This window comes from Rhea pennata, chromosome 14, assembly GCF_028389875.1.
Source record: "Rhea pennata isolate bPtePen1 chromosome 14, bPtePen1.pri, whole genome shotgun sequence".
Classification (NCBI taxonomy): Eukaryota; Metazoa; Chordata; class Aves; order Rheiformes; family Rheidae; genus Rhea; species Rhea pennata.
Genome location: NC_084676.1, coordinates 1345569 through 1368313, shown reverse-complemented (window position 1 = coordinate 1368313; position 22745 = coordinate 1345569). Strand labels below are relative to the sequence as shown.

The 22745-nt window shown below is 49.4% G+C and overlaps 1 protein-coding gene across 1 annotated transcript; it reads right to left on the bottom strand.

The window, feature by feature from the left end:
* Positions 1-18202: 18202 nt before the first annotated feature.
* On the bottom strand, positions 18203-22745 carry LOC134146821 (protocadherin beta-8-like). Its single transcript, XM_062587388.1, has 4 exons — positions 20235-22745; positions 18884-18942; positions 18707-18795; positions 18203-18468 (listed from the first exon to the last, which is right to left on the bottom strand). Exons 1-4 carry the CDS (start codon positions 22743-22745, stop codon positions 18209-18211), a joined length of 2919 nt encoding a protein of 972 aa, XP_062443372.1. The 3' UTR covers positions 18203-18208.

Genomic DNA, 22745 nt, shown 5'->3' with positions numbered 1-22745 from the left:
ATGAGGGCACAGCCCACCTCTTGCCTACACAGCTCTTCTCTGTCCACCTTCGCATTCACTGTCCCACACTGCCCTTCTCTTCTGCTCGTACCCTGCTCTAAGGCGTAGAGCACCTTCAGTCCTCACCTCTGCAGCTCGTCTTTACTCTGCTGAGGTCAGAAGAATGCCAAAGCACCATCGTGTATTACTGATCCGGGTTACGTCCCTTTTTGCATTCCGACTTACCTCCACAGAGCTGCTGCTTCATTCTCGCCACCTCTGTTACGGAAAGCTGATGCTGAAGGTAGCCAACCTTTCTAGGGACAGCAGCAATGTCGCGAGTCTGGCTCCGGATCTGGCCACTGCCGCCAGTTTTGTATAGCCTGTGTAGTCAGTTTACCACGGGTAAACCGAGTGAACTCTTTTGCCTACTTCATCTTTGCAATCTTACTTGCTTTTCCTTGTTCCAGACAGGGAGAGACTCATCTCCCCGACAAAGGCGTTCAAATAGATCACGTTTTCTATCTCAAACCTTTCAACACAGAGTATAGTGAAAGTAGAGTCTTTGAAAATGAAGCATGGAGATAATTTCCCTCCAGCGCTGCTTCCCAGTGAACAGGCCCGCAGGAGATGGCTAAAGGGACCACTGTGTCCAGCCGCACCTCTGGCCAGACTCTGCTGCTACCGATGACCAGGACTTACTAAGCCCATTAGCACATTCCTGTTACATTCAAAACAGGATTTGTTTTCCACTTCATCCTTTATATCTGTTATCAAGAAGAGGGATTCTACGAGTAAGATTTGACAGGCGATGATCTTGCAAAATTAATCTAGAGCCTCGCTCCTGACCTCTAGATTTCTCGGAGAATATGATCCGTACGCAGTTTCTTGACAACTTACCCATGCAGCAAAAGGAATGAATGGAGACCACTGCTTTGATTCGTGGATGTGAAGGGGTGCTGCGTTAGGTCTTCTATGTGTATAGCCATCATGCATATCCAGGAAGAAAGGTGTTTGAACAGATTTTTTCCTCTACTTTCCTTGTTACAAAGTTCATCCACTTACCTGGAATAAGTGTATCTTCTCTGGAGGAAACATTCCACAACATATTCAAAGGGATGAAAGGATTCTTAAAGGTCCACATCGAGCTTGCTGTAGAACTGGGACATTTTGATCAACAAAACAGTTGTTTAATGAGAAAACAAACACTGATGTCAATACACTATGTCCCTTTTCCTATGCTTTGAATAGTTCCCTGAATCATTTCCATATCCATCGGGCTGCAAATCCAATAAACGGTTCCATAACACCAGAGATCTGATTTTAGCTGGATGTAAAGCTATTTCTGTACACAAAGAAGCAGTTAAATAATCCGAAAAAAACCTATCCATTGGAAGAGCTGTTTTTTGCTTACCCAGATCCAGTCCACGTGAGGTTTTCATGCAGGAGATTCCCTTCATGCTAAGTTCTGATGAAATTCAGCTATTTCTATCCTCTGCCAGGTGTAGAGAACAGCATACACTGTAAATCCTGAAGCACAGAAGAATTGCACTGCTAACAAAGATGTATAACTAAATTACCTTTTATACTACATTCATCTGTACTGAGAAGCTGAGAAGATCATACTCTTATACTGCAAAAAGCACCTGAGCTGGTGGATTTTCTGTTGATAAAAGCACTTAGCTTAGTTCCCCCGATTTCGGTCAGTCTCAGTGTATGCCCTGTGCCTCTGATCGAGCAGCAAGAGGTGCAGACAGGTGATCCATCAGTTAAAAGTCCTTGCCGGAGGCCCGGACGGCCCACCAAGTACTCGTGCGTTACTCTGTTAGCCTCCTGAATAGGCAGAAGAGGTGACCGGGTAGTTGAAAATAAACTACTGCAAAATAATGGTGTTTCTTGGCATCCTGAGTTCAGTTTATCTGTCATCGGAGATCACTAATTGAACGCTGGGTTCTTAGAAAAGCCGTTGTAGGAGGTTTTCACACTACCTAATGCAAAGTACTTACAGAAGCTCAGACCAGCGAAGAGATTCGTCTTCTGCCCTTCTTTAGGCAGTGCAAAGAGACAAACAGACACACTTCCCGGGGATATTTGGAGAAGTCTAATTCCTCCACTGAACTCGAGTATGACTTTAATTATACGGCGAAGAGAGACGGAGAATTAGCAAGAGAGAGAAAAGTAGCGGCTTCGGCAGAATCTGCAGGAGATACGGAACATTTCCAGCTTTCTCATCACTGAGACAGAAAAGCGCTGACCAGCAGCTCCAGATCAGCCAGCTCAGGGCAGTCGACAAGGATCCGGAAGGAAGAGTGTCCTCTCCTGAGGGGCAGGAGAGCTCCAGGCTTGCACTATCGGATTCGTCCTCCTACAAACTCGGTCCCTATCGTCTCTTCATACAGCCGAGTGGTTACAGCACGGCCCAGAAAAGGGGCAGATCAGGTTTCAAAGCCTTCCCGAGGCGGGAAAGCTTTAAAATCGCCTCTCCCACCATTCAAGCATTCAACTACCCGTAACCTCTGGAAAGGAGACCGTCCGTATGGGGCCACACCAGCCCTTCTGCAGGGCTCTCTGCAACAGCTAATGCCGGAGGAGAGCCCGGGGACGGACGATCACTTGGTCGCTTAGCAGCTAAAGCCTCCGCGGGGTTTAGTCTTCGCTTTTGCATTTCACCTTCAGCAGTCACCGAATATAACATAGGCAAGATTAGAGAGCAGGGACGGAGACCAGATCCGTCCATTCCTCCACACACATACACACACACCGGCCTTCAGGACGCTGGCAGAGCTGTAACTTTCCTGGGTTTTCTTGGGAAGTGCTCGGCGATGTCCATTGCTTTGTACCTACCGCTAGATGGGTGTTACCGGCACCCAGCCTATGCCCCAAGGGTGACCGCCGTGACCTGTCCCCGTTGCTGTCACTAGGACGATGACAAGATCCTTTGCAGGGTCACACAGACACCTTTCTCAGGGCTCCTGCTGGTGGCCCGCGTGGCTTCCCCCGACCAGCCGAGCTCCGTCGTGCGAGCCCCTGCCCGCGCCTGGTGCCGCTCGCACGGCGATGGGGGTGACAGCCCCCATCGCCGCCTCGCGTCAGGCTCCCAAGCCGCCAGCCCCGGGAAGGTCGCGCACGGAGAAGGCGTGAAAAATCAGCCACTTCCAAACCACCCCCAAGCCAGCGCTTTCTCTCGCGCCGGGTTTGCACAGAGCCGCTTCTTGATACTCGTTGGGTTCCGCAGTGTTAGCAGGGGCTCTCTAAGGAGCAGGCGAAAATCCGCTGTTTGCTTCCTATTTTCTCTTCCTCCAGCACAGGAAATATCCCGGCAGCGTTTGCTCCCGCCGCAGCGCTCTGGGTAGGCAACGCGCCGGTGCCGGCTTGCAGCGGGCAACAGCGACATCGTGAGCACGGAGCGATGATCGCCGCGACGGCGCCGCCGCCACCTCCCTCGGCCCCCGGCGTGGTGGTCAGGCCTCGTCCCGCCGCGACAGCCCCGGGGCCGGTAGTGCTCGTGCCGCCGCGCTGCCGCCCCCGGCTCGGTGCCAGGGGCCGCGGCAGATTCAGGCGCCGCCCCCGCCACCACCCCATCGGGCTCCTGCGCGCCGGTTGGGTGCCGCTGCTCACGGGGGGAGGGCGGGAGTGTAGGGGGGGGGCATCTCGTCCCCCTCTGGGCGGCACAGGACAAGTCAAGGGGAGGTCTCGCCTTTTCCCAACGGGTGACAGCGGGCAGGCGACAGCAGCTGGCGAAACTAGCGGTGTCGGGGACTGCTTTCCTGAGCGCCGGAGCAATCTGGGCTCTCGCTCGTGCCCCTCAAAGGAGGCAGACACCGACCATGCCCGACTCTCCACCGCCGTGTGGGCATGACTTTGCAGACTGGGCACCACCAGCCCGGCCAAAGCAGCGACTACGTTCGTCCCTTTCGGACTCTCTCCTATTGCTGCAAGTTTCGCCTTCAACTCGCCTTCATTTAGTACAGAGCAGCAGCACAAGCCGCCTCCTCAATCTCACTCTCAATTCTCCGAGTGGGGTTTATTGGAGCCCCAATTTTCACACTCATTGGTATTTTAGAGCCGCAGTGCATGCAGGCTGTCCAGGCCTGGATTCTTCTTCAGCAGGAAGACTGTTCCTCTTTCCCCGTCCTTCTGGACCGTGTCTACTACCACGGCCCCCACTCCCTCAAGCTGACTGCGGGAATACACAGAGCTCTTCACCATTTTGCCTATTCCCACCGTGACAGAAGCTCATGTAATAGTTTCTCCACATCACCAGTCCTCTCCAAATTACATCAGTGATGGATATTCTCATCCACATTTTTCCGAGATGAATGCAGACACTGAGACTAGATGATTTGCTGAATATTAGTTGCGTTGCTTACACCTCTGTGTATCGGTGGAGAAAGCTGCGTCTGTGCTGCGTTATAACCACCACGTCGGGCGTCAGCCCGTCCCTTCATCCAGCCCAAAGTTTGGAGGAGTTGAGCTGGAAATCCTCACTAGCTGCTCCGAGGGGCAGAAAACACATTAGGCATCATTAGAGGCAGAGAACAAAACGAAGAGAGCTCTCTCTGTGCGTCAGTAATTACCGCGGACGGAGATTAAAGGCAGGCGAGCCGTCGGCGCTGGGGTAAGCGGGTTTACCAGCCGCCGGAGGGGGTCACACGGCAGCGCACAGAGCGCAGCCCAGAGGCCCCAACACCGCCTGGGAGCGGGGCTCTTCTTGGCCTAGGACCCTCTGAAAAGGATCCTTAAAGAAAGAGCAAATTCCCTGATCTGACCTCAGCACTGCGGCGTATAGTACAGGAGGCTCAAAATCGGCCCGAATCCAAATTCTCCGTGCACCGGTGCAGGATCCTACTTCTGGGGCTGCGGGGTGAGACGACCCGGTTTGTCCCGCCCGGGGACAAATGCGGAGAGCCAGCACCTCGGGGTGCTCGTGGGAGCCTTGCTCCCAGCGGCGCTGTGCGGCCGGCCCGGCCCCCGGGGCCCCGGCCCGCGGCCTCGGGCTCCGCCGAGCCCCGCCGGCCCGTCTGACCGCGGCAGCCCCGGGGCCACCGGCGGCCTCGGGAACACGTCTCGCTGGTGATAGCTCCGGGAGGCAGCTCGGGACCTCGGAGCGTGGCTGGCCGATCCCATCGCTTTCATTTGCTAGGTTCATTCCCCGGACACCATTAGAGCTACGGCTCGGGAGCAGATGGTTCTCCTCCGTCCCGAGGTTCATCCCGGACAGATTGTATACAATTTATTAATAACCCACCAGATGCTCGGGCACTTTCCAGCTCAGATTGTATTTCCTGATTGCTCAAATCCCGGCTAGGGCGAGGGGGGAGCTGCTCATTTACCTTCCTCCACTGCTCTTTGTGCCTGACCAGCACCGACCTGACAAAGAGGAAAACGAGCCCCATACACACCCTGGCCGCATCCTGGGTATAAAGGTGTGCCGAGGTGTGAAACTAGCCTTGCTTTGCCCCTGCGAGCCTTCGTGTCCCAGGAGAACCACCGCTGGTCCTGCCGGGGCCGGCCCGCTCCCCGTCGGGCACGGAAGAGTGGTGCTGCATCCCGCGGAGGCAGTGGAAGCCGAGAGGTCCTGTTAGCAGCCTGCCTCGACAGTACCTGGTAGGGAGTGACTCCTATCAAAACGTCAGGAACCGGGATTTATGCCCGCTATTTCCCGGGGCTGAGCCAGGATTCCCCCTCTCGGAGCTGTTTTCCAAACGAGATGGGAAGGGAGGGGGGGGAATGCGAGGAGTCGCCGCATCGAGGTGAAATTAAAACAGTTCATCAAGAAAAGTCATACTGCCCTCGACACGATCTCCCCCAGACCCGGGTATATCTGGCAACGAAGAAGCTGGAGTCGAGGGCTTGTGCTTCCCTCTTCTCCCCTTGCAGACAGTTTTAAGAGAAGGAGAAAATACTGGGAGAGACTGGCTAGGTCCTGTGAGAGCCCTCCTGGATCTAAATAAAATACTCTGAGCTCCAGGAAAAGTCATCACAGACCTTTCAGCAACAGTGTGTTCATTTTTAATGCATAAAATGGGCTTTTCTTTGCTCTGCAGGGAGAAACACGAAAGCAGCTGGTTGTTTATACTACTGAATAAAATAAATGCAGGTCTCTGAGGGATGTTATGCCAACCACTTACCTTGAAATGTAACCCCATGGGGAAGTGAGCTATGGAGAGATGCATAGTTAATGTACTACATCTTCAGAGAAGTATCCAAGGGGCTGGCTCAGCACCAGTTATCATTAGGTATCATTGATGGTAGGGGCTGTGGTGATGATTTGGCATGTAGAGGTCACTTGTAAGGAGTAAACAGCAGGGCACTTTGGGCTGAAGTTTACAATAGGTGGAGCATGATATAGGAGCTAACCCTGAAGGCTGAGGGCTTAAAGTTGAAGGTTTTTTACTGCAGAAATAATCTGGAGGTAAAGTGCATTCATCATCAAAATGCATGTCATAGTGAAATTTTAAAATAAAAGTATGAAGCATGGAAATCTTTTCCTGCTCAGTGAAGGTTCAGCTGAATAAAAGGCACTTCACTTTCAGTGGATGCAGGTGAGAGATGCTCTCAGTGATAATAGCAGGAGAGTGTTAGTCTGCTGCATTTTTCATAACTTCTGACATTTAAAGTGTAATTCCACTTCCTCGCCTTCACCACACTCCCCCTGCCCAAAATATTTGTGACAGGAAAGAGTTTTCTTCATTTTGGTCTCTATAAATACAGTGAGAGAATTAAATAACTGTAGGAAAAAGAATTTCTTCCTCCTTGCTCCTACTGCAATGCGGAGGAACTGCACCAAATGATGCCAGCTAGGTTTGCTGTGGTTTTAAGGAAAATGAGAGTGTAAAAGTTAGGGATGCTGTGCTAAGGTGTCTGGAGAGTATGGCATGAAAGGAAGTAGTGGGCTCTCAGAGACTGAGCTTGTTCTGTTTCATGTAGAAGTCATGTAAGGCCTTGCATCCTGCTTACAACTTCACTTCCTGCTGGAAAGTTCCTCTAATAACACTCATCCCCTGAAATGTCCACCAAAAAGAGAGTGGAGGGCATTTTAAGGCTAGTAGAGCCTTGAAATGACCGGTCTGATGCTGGTCATTTTATCAGGTTTTTAATATTCTTCCTCCCATCTTTCAGCTTTCCTTCTGGGACAACAACTGAAAATTTTCTCCCACAACAGGAATTCTTGTAGGCTGTTAAAGTAGACAAATCTCCCACCACATTTTTCCCACTTCTTTGCACTACAGTGCACTAGACTTTCCCATATCTCTCTCACAGAGAATTTGCCTGCTCTGCAGGCACTGAACACCGTCTCTCTTTTTCTTCCACAACCCTCCAAAATGCATATGTCTTCAAGGAGTTGCCAGATCAGGTTACAGAATGAGAAACAGAATGAGCAAAACAAGCAACAGCAACAAAACATTGTCTGGGTTGATAAAAGAAGTTCTTCAATTGTGCACCACTTAGCGTCTCTGACAAATTTTCACCATAGTCAGTAAAGCTCTTTGAATAACACATAAATTTTGAAAGAGTGTGTATTCTGTTGTCTTGCTAATTTTTCAGTCCTGATGTTTTCACTGCTGAACTTGGAAAAAGGAAGTATGAGACAAACACAAAATAATAGAAGTTGCAAACTAGTGCCTTGCAACAAATGTGAAGGATTCATTTCCTGCATTTCTTCTCTGTTTTCTATCACAGGTACCTTGAGAGTGGAAGGATCAGCCTGTCCATCACTCTGAGGACAGACACACCACAGTACAGGCAAAATGAGAGTGTGTTATAAACATCAGCCTGCGCATCCAGAGTCATTTGGGAATTTCATATCTCACAGGAACAAGGATATCTATAAATGTTCAGGGAAGAGCGAATGACAGGGAGAATCAGGACTCATGGGCCAGTTATTCAAAGCAGGAGGAAAAGGCTACATCACCTGCAGACTGACCTCCTGCTGGTACAGATTCTAAATGGATACCAGTAATGATGATGGTGCAGGGTCTGGCCCTCGGCGTTGCCCTTGTGCAGTTTCACAGATCAGCACAAGCTTCATGGAGCAGAAGTGTCTCTCCAGGGTACAAATTTGGTACAAGCTCCTGCCCACATTGCAGGCAGAAAGGGGTGAATGAAGGGACGTGAGGAGTCTGGAAAACTGCTCCACCTTCCCTAGTTCACACTATACTCTCAGCTAAACTTCCTGACTTATCAATACCTCATATTTCCAAAAGTCCCAGTATTCTAGCTAAGATGCACGACCCTGGACATTGTCATGGAAGGACATCTGCTTCTGTTCAAGCGGTGTCAAAACTAAGCTTGCCTAGTGCTTGAGCGGGGAGGCTCGAAAGCCAGGACAGTCAGGGGAGCTCAGCTGGTGTGCAGCCCATAGCAAGGTTTGTCTTGCTTAGTACAGGGTATGTCTGAGCTTTGCAGAGCACCTGGAAAGCTTGGTTCCAAACAAAAGAAAGAAAAACTGGTTTGCAGGCTCTTGATGGCTATGCAGAATTTTGCACTGGGATGTATCTTGTAGGAAACTGTGAAGCAAACATGGAAATGTCTGAATTGTCCATCTCCTTTGGGCCACAGCAAGATGTTTTTTTGTTTGTTTGTTTGTTTTTTCCACTGAGAAAAACATAAAGCTGACTGGTTGTGGTTTTATAGCCTTCCTCCTTAAACTGAGTATGGTCATTTCTGTTTCGCTTTCATTTCTGAACATTTTTCTCTCTCTTTAGAAATACTAAACAATCAACAGGGATTCACAAGGAGGGACTTTAGGAAAGGACAAAGGAAAGGATCTAAGAAGGCTGGAGATGGCATTTTTGGTCAGTACATGTATTAATTTCTCCAGCAATAGTTTACATGTTAGACAGTTCCTCCACACTGGCTCCCTTGCAATCAGCTTTCAGTATTTGAAAGCTGGAAAAGTATATTTATTTGGAGGGTATTCTTTGTTTTATTTTGTTAGAGAGGTATCTGCATTGTCCTTATTTTGGAGGTCTTTTTATGTGCATGAACTTAAAAATGTTCTCTGTCAGTCTTGCTGTTCTCTACTCATTTTTAAGGCAACAGCCTGCTGTATGTGGGTCAAAAGGTTTATTGAAATCTAATACAACAGCAAGTAATCTAGTTAAGCCAATGAGTGAGAGTCTCACAACTCCAAACCAGAAAGCTTTGAGAGCTGCATCTAGATAGATATTTAATTTGTCATCAAAACAAACAAATAAGTCAAGCCATAAACACTGCACCATTTATCACAGACACAACAACTAGAGCAGATTATCAGCCTCCTCACTTGGAACTGGGCAAAAGAGAGATAACTGAAGCCTGACACATAGTCTTAGTCCAAATAGGAAAGTAAAATAAATAAATAAATAAATAAATAACAAGGTCTTCTGTATCTTGCAAACTGCAGAGTGTTGCATCTACCAGCTAGCAGCCCCTGGTTAGACTTGCAGCATGAACACCCGTTTGTGGTCTCTGATTGTTTTGTCTTTGTTTGGTCTCCTTTGGGCATATGGAAACAACCACCTACACGAAGATCTACTGTCTTCAGTTCCTGCCCATGGCCTTAGACTAGCTAAAGGGCTCATTAGAGAGCTGAAGATCAAGGGATTCTGCAGCTTTATCTGTTCCTGAGGGTGTCTGGGCAATGCTGGCCTGGAAAACTCTCATGCCTGAAATTTTGCTCGAATACACTCCCTGTCAAGCTTAGTGCACTGCCTTTATCATTTCTTGGCATTTCCACTGAATTCTGGGAAGAAAACAGATGCACATAACATAAAAGCAGAACTTATGTTTTCCTTTCAGTCCTTGATACTGGCTTTATGCTTGTTAGAAACCAGTTACTCCAGAAATGCTTGGATTTGGGTCCCCACTGATGTTAGCAGGATAAATAGCCTCATTTACAATCTCTCAACTGGAAAACAAATAATAATAACCATAATAATAATAATAAGTATTTTCTAATTCTCTCTGCCCCTGTTGTAATTCACAGGAAAATTAAACTAATAACTCTCTTTGTAAGTGTGCTATAGAGATGTCAAGAGTCAGGGATAAATGAATAGAACCATCCCAGGCAAAGTCCCTGGGGAAGAACTTCTGAGCAGACAACTGTTGTGTCTTGAAAGATTTTGAGTTTCCACAGCAACACAATGTACCTGGAGAGGCAATTGTTTCATTTTTCTGGGGTTTTCTTTCTTTTTCATTTTTTTTTCTTTGTCATTTGAATTCCACCTATGGGCAGTACAAACTTTTATGATTTTTTTGCTAGGTTCATTTTCCATTTCTTTTCAATTTCCTGTCTGCCATACAAAGGTCTTTTTTTCAAAGAAACTTCCCCATGACTCCTAAATGCCAATGGAATCAGGCCTTTCACAAGGAGTTGCCAGGCCAGTCTTGCCTTCCTTGTTCCTTTGGCAGACAGGCAGAAACAAAGCCTTGGGAGAAGACATGAGAGTCCCTGAGCCTGTAAGATGAACATGTTCCTGGGGTCTGTGATGTGGTTGTGGTTTGCTCCAGCAGTTTTATTTTTTTCTTTTTGTTTAGGCAGATGTCTAACCTGACTCTGCTGGCATCCAAGGTAGGATGTTGGAAGCATCTTGCTGATCAGCACCAATGCCCAGCATTGGCCCATCCTGCAATGTGTTTCTCCGAACCAGGGCGATAAGCTCACACCAAGATAAACTCCTTCCATATAACTTCTCTGTGAAATAATGCACAAACCCCTGCTCTCTGGATTGTAAGGCATCAAACTGCTGAAAAAAATGGTGTGAACCCACAGCAGGTATACAAAGAGAAGAAACCCTTCTGCCTCATCTCCTTGATCCTAAGAAGGTGTTCGGACATGGTAATGCTGAATACAAGATGGCTCAGTACACACACACACACAGCAGATGTGATGGTTTTGCTCTGGTTGGGTTCTGGCAGTATTGCACAGCATATGTACAAAATGAAGAGGCCACAATTTTACTAGGGATTTGGCAGTTTATATCTTGGGATTTTCATGGATTCATAGAATAAGTGAGGTTGAAAGGGATGTCTGGAAGTCGTTGGGCCAGCCTCCTTCTCAAAACAGGGTCAGATTTGACCCTGCCTCACCAGGAAAGTAGTGCAGGTATAAAACTGGAGGCAAAAGAAAAGAGGAGAAGAAAAGAGGGGACAAGCGTGAACCCAGCAGTGAAGAGAAGAGTATCTTGCAGTCTGTTCAGACATTGAAAGAGCATGACCATCAAATAAGTGCCATCTGATAGGCATTGAGGGAGTCATATGGCTCGTGTTATGTGACATAACCATCTAGGATGACCCCTGGGGAACATACCAGCACTTTGGAAAGGGAATTGGCCCCAGCTGTACAAGTCCTTAGACACTAGGGCAATTATGAGAACATCCTGAAAAGAAGAATTAAAGCTCAAAAAAGATGATTTGGGGAAGCAAACTCAATGTGATACTGCATTTCTTGGCATCAAAACAATTAAGCTATACTTTTGGGAGTTGACTGCAGGACTACTTTCCTAGAGTTTGGTCTTCCAGAGAAGAATCTAAGCAAATAGCAAACCTGTTCCTCTGGTCTCTAGTAAAATGCCACTGAAGGACAGGTACTGAATGCACAGTTTTATCTCCACTTCTAGTAAATGATACTAAGAGAAGAGCAAGGAAGAGACTGAGGACAAGTGGGATCCTGCAGAAAGGATTTGGCCTCAGAGCAAGCCTCCTACATTTAGATACTCAGAGAAGATTTAATCAATAGATAGAATGACTGCAGAGCACGAGCTGTGATAAACTGAATGACCAGCAGGTCCTTGATGGAAAATGAGGCCTGGAATCTCTAGGGCTCACACCTGGCAGTTTGAAAACACATTTGTCGTAACAAAAACAGTGAGAAATATGGACATAGTTGTTAAGAGGAGACTCACCAAATTGTAAAGCCTATAAGCTGGTCCAGATGAGCTCAGAAAAGGAGGGATAGTCCTACCGGCATCCTTCCCAATAACTGCAGAAAAGATGGAAGTGGTGTATAGGGAGGCACGGAAGAAAAACAGTGTCATGGGAGAGGGTGGGAATGCTGTGGTCTCAACCGTGACAAATGACCTGAATGTAAATACTTCACCAGTACCAGGAACAGATCATCCGCATGTGTGTGGTGACATTCCACCTGAATATAAGGAAAAATTTCTTTACTGTGACAGTGACAGAGCCCTGGAACAGGTTGCCCAGAGAAGCTGTGTAGTCTCCTTCTCTGGAGATATTCAAAACCCACCTGGACATGATCCCATCCAATGTGCTCTAGATGACCCAGCTTGAGCCAGGGGTTTGGACTAGATGATCTCCAGAGGCCCCTTCCAACCTCAACTGTTCTGTGATTCTGTGAAGGAAGGCTGCAAAAACAGGACAGTCCTTAGCCTGCTTCAGCCAATGAAGCGTTGCAAAGTTCTCTTCATTACGGCCATTAACTGAATCTGACCCAATTAGAAGTTTGTTAGGGCAACCTCTGCATTTTAAGCAGCTCACGTAGAGGAATGTGACTATTCCTGCCTGACCTCTCTGTGCTCCCAGAGCATAAACCAAACTCTGAATTTCAGCTAGACTTGGGCTGAAATCCTTCTGTAAATGTCTGCTGTATTGTTTGCACCACTACAAAAATGCTGAACTCCAATTTTATTTAGAGGAAGATTTGGATACAGAAATGCAATAACTCTTTATAATAAAACAGAACACATTCAGACAGCTCATCTCTTCTCTGGGTTCACATAGCAATTTAACCCCAAGTTTTCTATTTCAGATGCAGACTCCTATCACACAGACTCTGCATCTTGGCCTATCCAAAACCCTACTAATGCTTATCATGATTTTCTCATTCAGTTAATAGTTACTTGTCCTGCTTATATTCCCTTCATATAAATATGATTTATTTCTGTGCAGGTAAAATATACGATAAGAAATTTCTCGAGCTGTTTAATGATATTCAGTGTTGTAGACATTATTGAAATGAGTGGATATGATATGAAGACCTTAGTGACCCTTCTGGGAATCTTCACTCTCTCTTCATTTCTTCTGATTATTTCTTCTACTTGTTGTTACACATATTCCTAGCAACGAATTAAAAAGACTATCTCATCACAAATATCTCCAGATTCTTGGGATGCATATCTGCAGGTCAACTGCACAAATGTTTTATTTTTCAACCTGTTTAACATGAACTTGTTTGCCCTGCTTCATGCCATTGGAAGAACATGCTGAATTCTGAATGCTGAAATAAAAAAGTGCTGCTATTTTTTAGAATGTGCAAAAATATATTGCTTATTTAAATACAAGATTTGTAAATCAGAGAATTTCATGGGAAATGAATCATTAGTCAAAGTGCAGACTGCACTGGAGGCTGTATTTAATTTATTTTCAAAGACTGTATTCGTGCTCTTTGGTCCATGATGTCATAAGTTATTCAATACACAAAGGTGTCTCCTTATGTCTCACAATAATTAAGCTGATTAAGTTGTATTATCACTAACAAGAAGTGTTCATTCCACTCAAGTGAACACAGCAAATAGAGTCAGTGACATTTCCACCTCTTAGATTGAAAGCACATTATAGGCAAACTGGGAGGCAAGAGCCTCACTTAGCCCAGGCCTATTTCTTCATCTGATCTCTGTGGAGGAGTTAGCAACCGACATTTTCAGAACAGTAAAAAAAAAAAAAGAAAAAAGAAAAAGAAAAAGAAAAGGAGCATAGGAGCAGAGCAAAACAAAACATGACAATCACATAGACAATTTTTCATTGCGGCAGAGGCTAAATTATGAGGGCATAAGTGAAAGAGTATTTATTTTTACAAAATGTGTACTGAGATCAAGAAGGAAGCAGGCGGAGAGAATCTAGCCAAGAACAGGAGGCTGTTCTGTAGGATGAGTCCAGGGAGATGTTTAAAATACTAAGGCAACTTAAAACAAACAAATAGACAAAAAAAACCCAGTATGGATCTGAACTGAGTCATAACTAAATTAAGGCATGTTCATCCTCATATAATCTTCAGGTGAGAGGAAGAGAAGGTGAAGGCCTAGCATCACTGGAAACTGTAGTTAACCACTGAGTGCTGCAGACCTCAGGCTGAATCCAGAGCCCTCCAAGGTCGGTGCACAGACTCTCACTGATCCCCAGGGCTTTTAGATCTGTTGATATTGATCCCCATGTGCAGCTGTGACCACAAGTGTCCAATAGCTCTACCCAACCCAGTATAGCTGCATGTTGAAGGAGGGCCATGTCTCCAGTTTCCTGGGGCCCTGGCTTTTCTAATTGCTGCTAGACTCCATGCAGGGGTAAATAAGGGGTAGAGTTGAGCACAAGCTCCTCTGCATGCCTTCTTTCTGTCTTCTTTTCTCTGTACCTTTGGATTCATTTTACCTCTCTGGTACAGACTTCTAAGTCATTATAGAGATGTAAGTAATGTTTTCATCCAGAAAGCCTATTCAGCAGTAACAGGAGCATGAAAACAGTCCCTATTTGTGCTCGTGCCCAGAAGCACTGTATGTCTGCCTAACATGGCCTGCAGCATTTTGCACCACATGGCAGCCTTCCCACTGTTGTAGAAGCAAATCTCAGGCTGTTTGACAGGTCCCTGAAAGCTGGATTTGCCTCTGGATCTCTGCAAGAACTGGAGGGCATAAAGAGAGCTGTTTGTTGAGTGCATCTCCAAAGTGGCTCCATGCCTGTGCATTACCAGACTAGAGAAACCAGATAATGCTCATGAGCTGTGCAGGAGTATAAGCACAGGAAGAGCTGTAAAAATAACTGGCTGTAGGGCTAAGACCTTGCATTTTTAATCACTTTCTGCCCCTCTGGGAGATCTTCAAAGTAGGAAGATCTATCAGACTGATGTATCTGACCAGGGATGCCCTTTTGAAGAAGGGACAGTACTATGGTTGTAGTTAGGTTTAAGCCAGTGCTATCTTCCCTAAAGCAAGTCCTTTTTTAATCATCTTTTTTATTGATATACCAGTGCAGAAGAGAGATTGGAACTGAGCTCTTGTCAGAACAGCTGAATTTCCTCTAACAAAACAAAAGGAGACCCTCAGAGCCTGCAGCGAGCTCTGCTTGAGGTGGGCTGTTTGCTGACCCACAAATACCTACTGGAAGTGGCCTGGCCTGCACTGTGGTGATTAACCACACTGACCTGGTGATTAACAAAAACCACAACTATTTGTATGTATCTATCTCATCTCCTGGGCTGAGGATGGCCAGGAGTGATGGAAAGGAGAGGGCAGCAGTTTACTCAAAATTGATTTAGCCTTAGCAGTAAGGGAGAAAAATGCTGCTAAAATGCACTAGGCAGTGAGACACATTTCTGGGAAGGTGACAACAGCTGGCTGTTTGGCTGCTTAATTCCATGAATTACCACAGAGAGGGGTGAAAAATGTCCATTTCAAATGCCTCTGTTTTAAGTGCTCATTTTTGAGACCACTCTTTGGGGAGGAACATCTAAGAAGCTGATATAATGTAACAGCTCCGTGGGTAAGAAGCACAGTCCTTCTCTCTGCTCCAGGATACCACATACCAGATAACTAGGTTGTGTGAGCTAATGGCTTGGCCCCACTGCAGAGGGGACAGGGCTGAGTCATTCTAGGCTTACTGGAGAGGGGCTACAGTGCCATCTCCTAAAGCCTGCCCAGCACCACCTAAAAACAGCTGGGAAGATATTGCCAGAGCTAATCTGGGAAACAGGGATGCCCACTGCCCCCACAGGGAGCTGAGTCCATTTGATGCTTTTATTGTTTTTTAACTCTGTTAATAAGTTTATTGTATCACTTCAAATAATCCTCTTGTTTTTCTCCTTCTGCTCCTTCACTGCTTCTCCTTCTGAAGCAGTGAAACAGGCTAATACTGTACAGCAGTCTGAGGCTGCAGCTGTTTTGGGCTTTTTTTTTTTAAGCTTAACACTCTGCAGAGGCAGGCCATTGAGCAATCCACTTCAAGAATAACATCCTTCATTCTACTGTCAAATCAGGATAGAAAGTCTTTCATCTGCTCAGACATGAGCAGGGATTGAAGTCACTAGAGGCAGTCAGATCCCTTTCATGTCCAAAACAGTGCCCCCCTGGGGTGCCTGACCCCCCAAGGACCCCTTCGAGTGCCCTCTACCCCCCCCCCCCCAACATCTCTAGGAAAGAGCACATTACATGCATGTAGACAAGGACTTGCTGGATTAATCTCAAAAGCTGCACCGCAGCCTCAAGCTGGTTGCTGAGTGAGTGGGGGGCACAACAGCCATGGTGTGGCCATCTCAGGGCTTCATCTGAAGGTGGACTCCTTGCCCCATTCAAGATGAAAAGTGTGCATCCCCCCACCAGATACAGACTTCCCTACTCTCAAAGTCAGTTCCTGTTCCGGGCACACATCCTGATTATATCTTCCTGTCTTCCTGCTAGTCTCAAGGCAAATTTGTGGGTAGCACCAAGCACTCTAGCAAGCATCAAGAGGAAAGCTGAAATGAATCATAGAAATAATGCAGAAAAAAAGAGCATTATTGTTAGATCCAGCCCCTGTCCCCAGCAGGCCAAGGTCTGTCATGCCTGTGCCTTGGCACAAATCTCTGAAGAATCTCTGTGTAAGCTGGAGCAAGAGCAAGGAGATGTGCGATGTCTCCAGCACACAGACCCTCCTGACCATGTTCCCTAAATGGCCCTGAATTCGGAGAGGGAGGAAAGCAGACCTGGAGCTCCCAGTACCCTGGTAAAATGAGTAAAATGATGTTCTCTCCTGGGGTGTTCTAGTAGGTGAGGAGGCCAGAGTGACCTGCATGACTGCTGGAGCTGATGGCCATGTTCTTCAGCTCAGCAGCAATTTCTGCTGTCAGGTGTAGCTGATGGCTCAAAGACAGTGAGATGCCAGGATGAGCTATTAAAATACATTTTTATTGGTACAAAACAGACATTGTGAAACAAACTTGGTTTAGAAAGAGCCATCATGCTCTGCACAGATGGGTTGGAAATGAACTGCCCAATGACATGCCAGCAATTGGCAATGCTGGCAGACAGACTGGGTGGACAGACACACCATCAGGTTCCCACCATTTCCTCCTCTCCCTCCCTCTGCCCTTGACCTGAACACGAGCAGAACTGATGGACAAGGTGCCTGAGAGTGAACTTTTGGGGCTTCCAGTATGTCTCACCTCTTTTGGTAGGGTTTCCTGCTACCTCTGCTCCCCAGGGTGGGGGAGGTCAGTGGAGTAGGAGGAGATAGTCTTCTGGGGATGGAGTTCTGCCATTAAGGCCCCCTGACAGCTTGCTAAAAGCCCTCAAAGAGAAGCAGGGCACAGAGGGAGATGTCTGCCCTGTGCATGTGGGGACATGCAGAGACTTCAAGGCAGAGGTTCTCCCCAAAGGTTTAAGGCTCAAGGAAAGCAGAGATTCTGGTGAGGGCCAGGGAAGGGGAATGTCACACATTTTGGAGTGCTTCTGATATCTGGAAAATTTCAAATGATTTCACCTTGGGCTAAGGGGTAACTCAGCAAGGCCTCTTACTGTGCATCTCTCAGCCACTTAAACTAATAGCTCTTCTGAAAGTCACATCTGTTTCTACTCCATCCCATACTGCTCAGAGAGCAGAGACTGGTGGTGACCTGGACTCTGGTTGTGTCCTAGGCACAGGATCTCTAGCCCTACAAGTGTTGTGTCACAGTCAGAAGGGAAGCACCCATGATGACTGGGTTTTACACTCACTTCCCAGAGAAATCAGGCACCAGTGGCTGCTCCGAGCATGCAGCACATCCTGCTGGGTCTCAGGGCCAGAGCAAGGTACATGTGTAGGGCCAGGCTGGACTGGACCAGGCTTAGTCTGTTCCCTTCATGTGGAGAGCCCCTTTCCATGCCTTCTGGGGCAGAAATACATGCATGCAGCTCAGTACATTCACATAGCCAGACAAGACAAAGAGATAATAATGTGTACAGAGAAGGACCGTCCCTAAAGGGACATGGCAATGGGTAAACTCGAGGCAGATTTGCTTAACAGGTCAATGGAAGCCCAACACAGCTCACTGCCAACAGAGCCCCACAGAATGAAATGGGAGAACCCTCCTCCCACCCCTGTCCCTAATCTCTTGCTCCCAAAAGCCTTTCTGTGCACCCTGGTGAACCACAGTCTTGACAGCCCTGTGGGGTCCCGAGTGGTTCGTACAGGGATTTATATGCTTTGGATGGACTTTGTAGCTGAAATAATGTAAGCAGCCCCCAGGACCTTGGGCAGAGCCATCCAGACCTAACCCCAGCCACTATTTTAGGTCATTGTTGATAACCACATTGTCATGCATGTCACAGTAGGTTGTCATCTTCTTCCTCTTGCCAAAGGTGGAAAAGCTGTTCTTGTCTTCCCGGCCCAGGAAGAGAGGCCCATCTTTGCTGGAAAGTAGGGTAGGAGTGCCGGGTATGTAAACATTGTGTTGATAATCCAGGGCTGGTATGTGCCCTGGGTACAGGGGGCCATACCGGGGTGTCCAGATGCTGTTGGTGCCTGCTGAGGCTTTCTGAAATTCTGGAAGAAACATGGGTGCGAAATCAGCTCAGGGGAGGTCACATTCCATTGCTCAATGGGGTGATCAGATCCATGTTCCCACATGCAAGCCCATGGTCACTTGCCACTATCCTTCCCTTCTGGGGCCCAGATGCCCTTTTCCCCCACACTACCCTACCACTGCCAAAAGCAAGTCTTCATATCTCCACCAGATGACAGGAAACTCTGGTTTCCCCAGCCCCAGTGCCCCAAAACGAACCAGAAACAGGGGTCATCAGCGTGCACAGCCTCTCATGCTCCTTCTGGAGGGCTCTGTGGATTTCCCCCATGTCTTCCAGGCTCTGGGAGCTAAAAGGAAAAGATTAATTCAAAGCTGAGTCAGAGATTTCCATCTTTCCACCTGCTCCCTTCTTTCCCATATTGCCAGATTGAATACCTCTTCAGGGTAGGTCGCTGCATGCCTGGAGGCAGCCAGTCTGTGTTGGGCTGTTTGATCTGGAAAACACAGGGAAGGGGAAGAGTGGTTATCAGGGTCCTCTATTGATCAGTCTAGGCTCTTGTACCCGAGGTTTCCCATTCTCTTTGTGGAGGAGCAAGCAGTACATACCCATTTTACCTATCGAGAAACTGAGGAAGAGTTGAACTAGTCCATTCCCTTCCAGGTCTTTCCTACCCTCTTGGGCATTTGGGTGGCCTGAGGCTTAAACTCTATCTATGGAGTTTAATTGTCAAGTTCTGACCTTCTGAAAAAGGGGTACTTTTCTTAATCTTGTTAGTTTTAGAAAGTCTCTTTTTCAGATGTGATGATGGTTTAACCCAGCTCTCAAGCCATAAAAAGGGAGAGGTGAGGAAACTGGCTCAGGAAAGAGGGAGTGGATTAAATATCTGGGGGTTGTAAGTGACTGGAGGGGGGATATTAGGCAAGTGCATCGAGAAGCACAAGGCGAAGGACCAGGAGAGTCTGTCACCAGGGAGTCAGGCTCTTCTTGGAAGGGCTGTTTCGTTAAAAGTCAAATATTTGTAAGTGGATTAGACGCCTCATCCCTCTCTATCCCTGTAATCGCGTTTCCGAAGGAGTCTTTCATCGGAGAAATTAGACGTTCCTCATTTCAATACTTAACAAGTGTTGACATCAAAATCCCTCCCCGGCGGCTCGGCCCGGCGCCGCGCAGCGGCCGTCGCGGGGAAGCGCCGGTTCCTGCGGCGGGACCGGGGATGAGAGGAGCGGGGTGACGAGCGCGGGGCAGGACCGGGGCCAGAGAGGCGCCGGTGGGGTGAGGGGGGGGAGACGGCGAGCGGGGCTGCAGGGCCACCGCGCCCAGTGACCCCCGCGGTGGCTTGACAGCCCTGCAGCCCCCCAACCCGATCCGACCCGACCCGACCCGACCCGCGGCCGCCCCCGGCCCAGGGCAGCGCCGCGGCGAGGCCGTGAATTGCCTACCGAGACAAATGCGAGCCGCGCCCCCCCCCACTCCTCCCCTCGGGGCGCAGGAGCGTCTCCGTTGCCTCTCACGCGTGGGAAGGGAGGCGGGAGGGCATTTCCACCCGTCTCAGCTGAGCCTGCCGTTCCCCCAGTAATTAGACCCGCAGGGAAGCTCGGCAGAGAATTTCCCGCTGTCTGACGGCTGCTAATTCCTACACTGATCAAAGGTCCGGGCTGTTTTCTTGGAAAACTTGAGCCTGCTTTCTCCCATGGCAAAGGTTGAGGGAGGTGGTCTTTAAGGCAGGGGGATGGGGGATCTGTGGAGCCTCAGTAGGTGCCACCCAGCCTGGTGCCCCGACATTACCTGCTTAGAGACCTGGAGCTGCTGGCTGGTTTGGGACTGCTTCCCGGGAGCTGGGAGGTTCCCAGGATCTTTCTCATTGTTCCGGGGTGGGCTGCAGGGCTTGAGGAACATGAAGTCACTCTGTGCAGACTCAGGGCTGAGGCAAACCTTGTAGCAGTAGCCTGGCGGGCCCCCACCAGGCACATCCAGGCAGGCGGTGGGCACTGTGCCCGCAGGGAGCTGTGCTGCAAGATTCGACATCTTGAGGCCATCGGAGGAGGTGCCAGGCCCGGGGCAGCAGCGGCAGTGAGGTGGTGAGCAGCCACCACCTCGCCAGGAGTGCTGCTCCCCACGGCATCGGACGGCTGTGAGAATGAGGATGGCAAGGAGGAAGGTGAGGGAGACTGAGCCCAGGGAGACAAGGAGGTAGAGGGTGAGTGGGGAGGATGAGGAAGCCTCAGGGGGGAGGCTGAAGTCACTGAAGTCGGAGAGGGTCTGGGGCATGTTCTCTACCACTGAGAGCAGGATGGACACGGTGGCTGAGAGGGCTGGCTGTCCACCATCTCGCACCTGCACCACCAGTCTCTGCCGGGTTGCATCCTGCTCCAGAAAGGAGCGGAGCGTGCGCAGCTCACCTGTGTCTGGTGCCACACTGAAGAGGGTGAAGTCAGTGGCCTGAAGGAGCTGGTAGGAGAGGCGGGAGTTCAGCCCTGCATCCGCATCCACTGCTGACACTGTGCCCACCAGGTAGCCAGGCCCAGCTGATCTTGGCACCAGCTCAGTGGCCACTGAGCCATTGCGTGGCATGGGTGAAACGATGACAGGTGCATTGTCATTTTGGTCCAGCACAAAGACATGAACAGTGACATTAGCACTGAGTGGGGGGAAACCTGCATCCTGTGCTTGCACTTGGATCTGAAAGCTGCGGATCTGCTCATAATCAAGCGAGCGCAGGGCATACATGTGCCCGCTGTCTGAGTTGATAGACACGTAGGTGCCCACAGGCATGCCATGGATGTGCCCGTCAGCAATGGAGTAGGATAGGTAGGCATTCTGCTGGCAGTCAGGGTCCAATGCACTGACAGAGCAGATGGAGGCTCCTGGTGCATTGTTCTCCATCACATAGACGCTGTAAGAGGGCTGGAGAAAGCGTGGCGCATTGTCATTCACATCAGACACGGGGACAGTAAGGGTGCTGCGGGTCAGCAAAGCAGGTGAGCCCATGTCCCGTGCTGTGATGCTCACATTGTACTCGGGCACAGCCTCTCGGTCCAGTTCTTCCGTGGTGACCAGAGTGTAGTAGTTGTGGAAGGAGGAACGAAGCTCAAAGGGCACATCGGGGCTGACCTCACAGCTCACACGTCCATTCTCCCCAGAGTCCCGGTCAAGAACACTGATGACAGCAATGACAGTGCCAGGTGGGGCATCCTCCAGCACGGGTGTGGACACAGAGGTGAGGGTCACCTCTGGTGCATTGTCATTCACATCAAGGAGGTGCACGAGAACCCGGCAGTGTACAGCAATGGCCGAGGGCCCACGATCCTTGGCTTGCACATAGAGTTCGTGGAGGCTGGCACGCTCATAGTCCAAAGGGCCCTTCAGCAACACCTGGCCACTGCGGGGCTCCACACGGAAGAGATCACGGACATGAGGTGGTGCATGCCCACTGAACGAGTACTCAATCTCCCCGTTGGAGCCCTCATCCAAGTCAGTGGCATTGAGCTGGATGACCAGGGTGCCAGCAGGGGCATCCTCAGGCAGGCTCACTCCATATGAAGGCTGGTCAAAGGCAGGCACATTGTCGTTGGCATCCAACACCGTGACAAGGATGTGTGCTGTGCCTGAGCGCTCAGGGACACCACCATCGAGGGCAGTGAGCAGCACCCGGTGTGTGCGTTGCTGCTCACGATCCAGGGCATGCTCCAGCACCAGCTCTGCAAACTTGCTGGCGTCACTGCGCGTCTGCACCTCGAGGGAGAAGAAACCATTAGGGCTGAGCTGGTAGGTGCGCACAGAGTTGGTGCCCATGTCAGGGTCGTGGGCACTCTCAAGTGGGAAGCGAGCACCAGGCACAGCAGATTCAGCCACCTCCAGCACGTACTCCCGCCAGGGGAAGGTGGGTGCATGGTCGTTGATGTCCTGCACCTCCACCTCGATGCGGTAAAGCTCTAGCGGGCTCTCGACGAGTAGCTGTAGGTGGAGCAGGCAGGTCCCCCCGGCCTCGCACACCTCCTCCCGGTCGATCCGCTCATTCACGAAGAGGATCCCGTTCTCGAGGTTCACCTCCAGGTGCTGCCGGGCACCGGCCCGCGACACGATGCGGAACCGCCGCGCTGACAGCGTGGACACGTCCAGCCCCAGATCCTCCCCGAGGTTGGCCACGAAAGCGCCGTGCTCCAGCTCCTCTGGCACTGCGTAGCGCAGCTGCCCGGCAGCGGGGCGTGGGGCCGGGGTCCCGGTCAGGAGGAGGAGGAGGAGGAGGAAGGAGGGGAGGAAGTACTGCCTCTGCCTGGCGCCTGCTCCGACCCCCAT

Excerpts from the sequence above, each read along its gene's own strand:
- LOC134146821 (XM_062587388.1), bottom strand. The coding sequence starts at position 22,745 with ATGGGGGTCGGAGCAGGCGCCAGGCAGAGGCAGTACTTCCTCCCCTCC. Across the intron at positions 18,796-18,883 it reads CAGCGACCTACCCTGAAGAG|CTCCCAGAGCCTGGAAGACA; the intron begins GTATTCAATCTG and ends TTTTCCTTTTAG. Across the intron at positions 18,469-18,706 it reads GCTGATGACCCCTGTTTCTG|AATTTCAGAAAGCCTCAGCA; the intron begins GTTCGTTTTGGG and ends TGTTTCTTCCAG.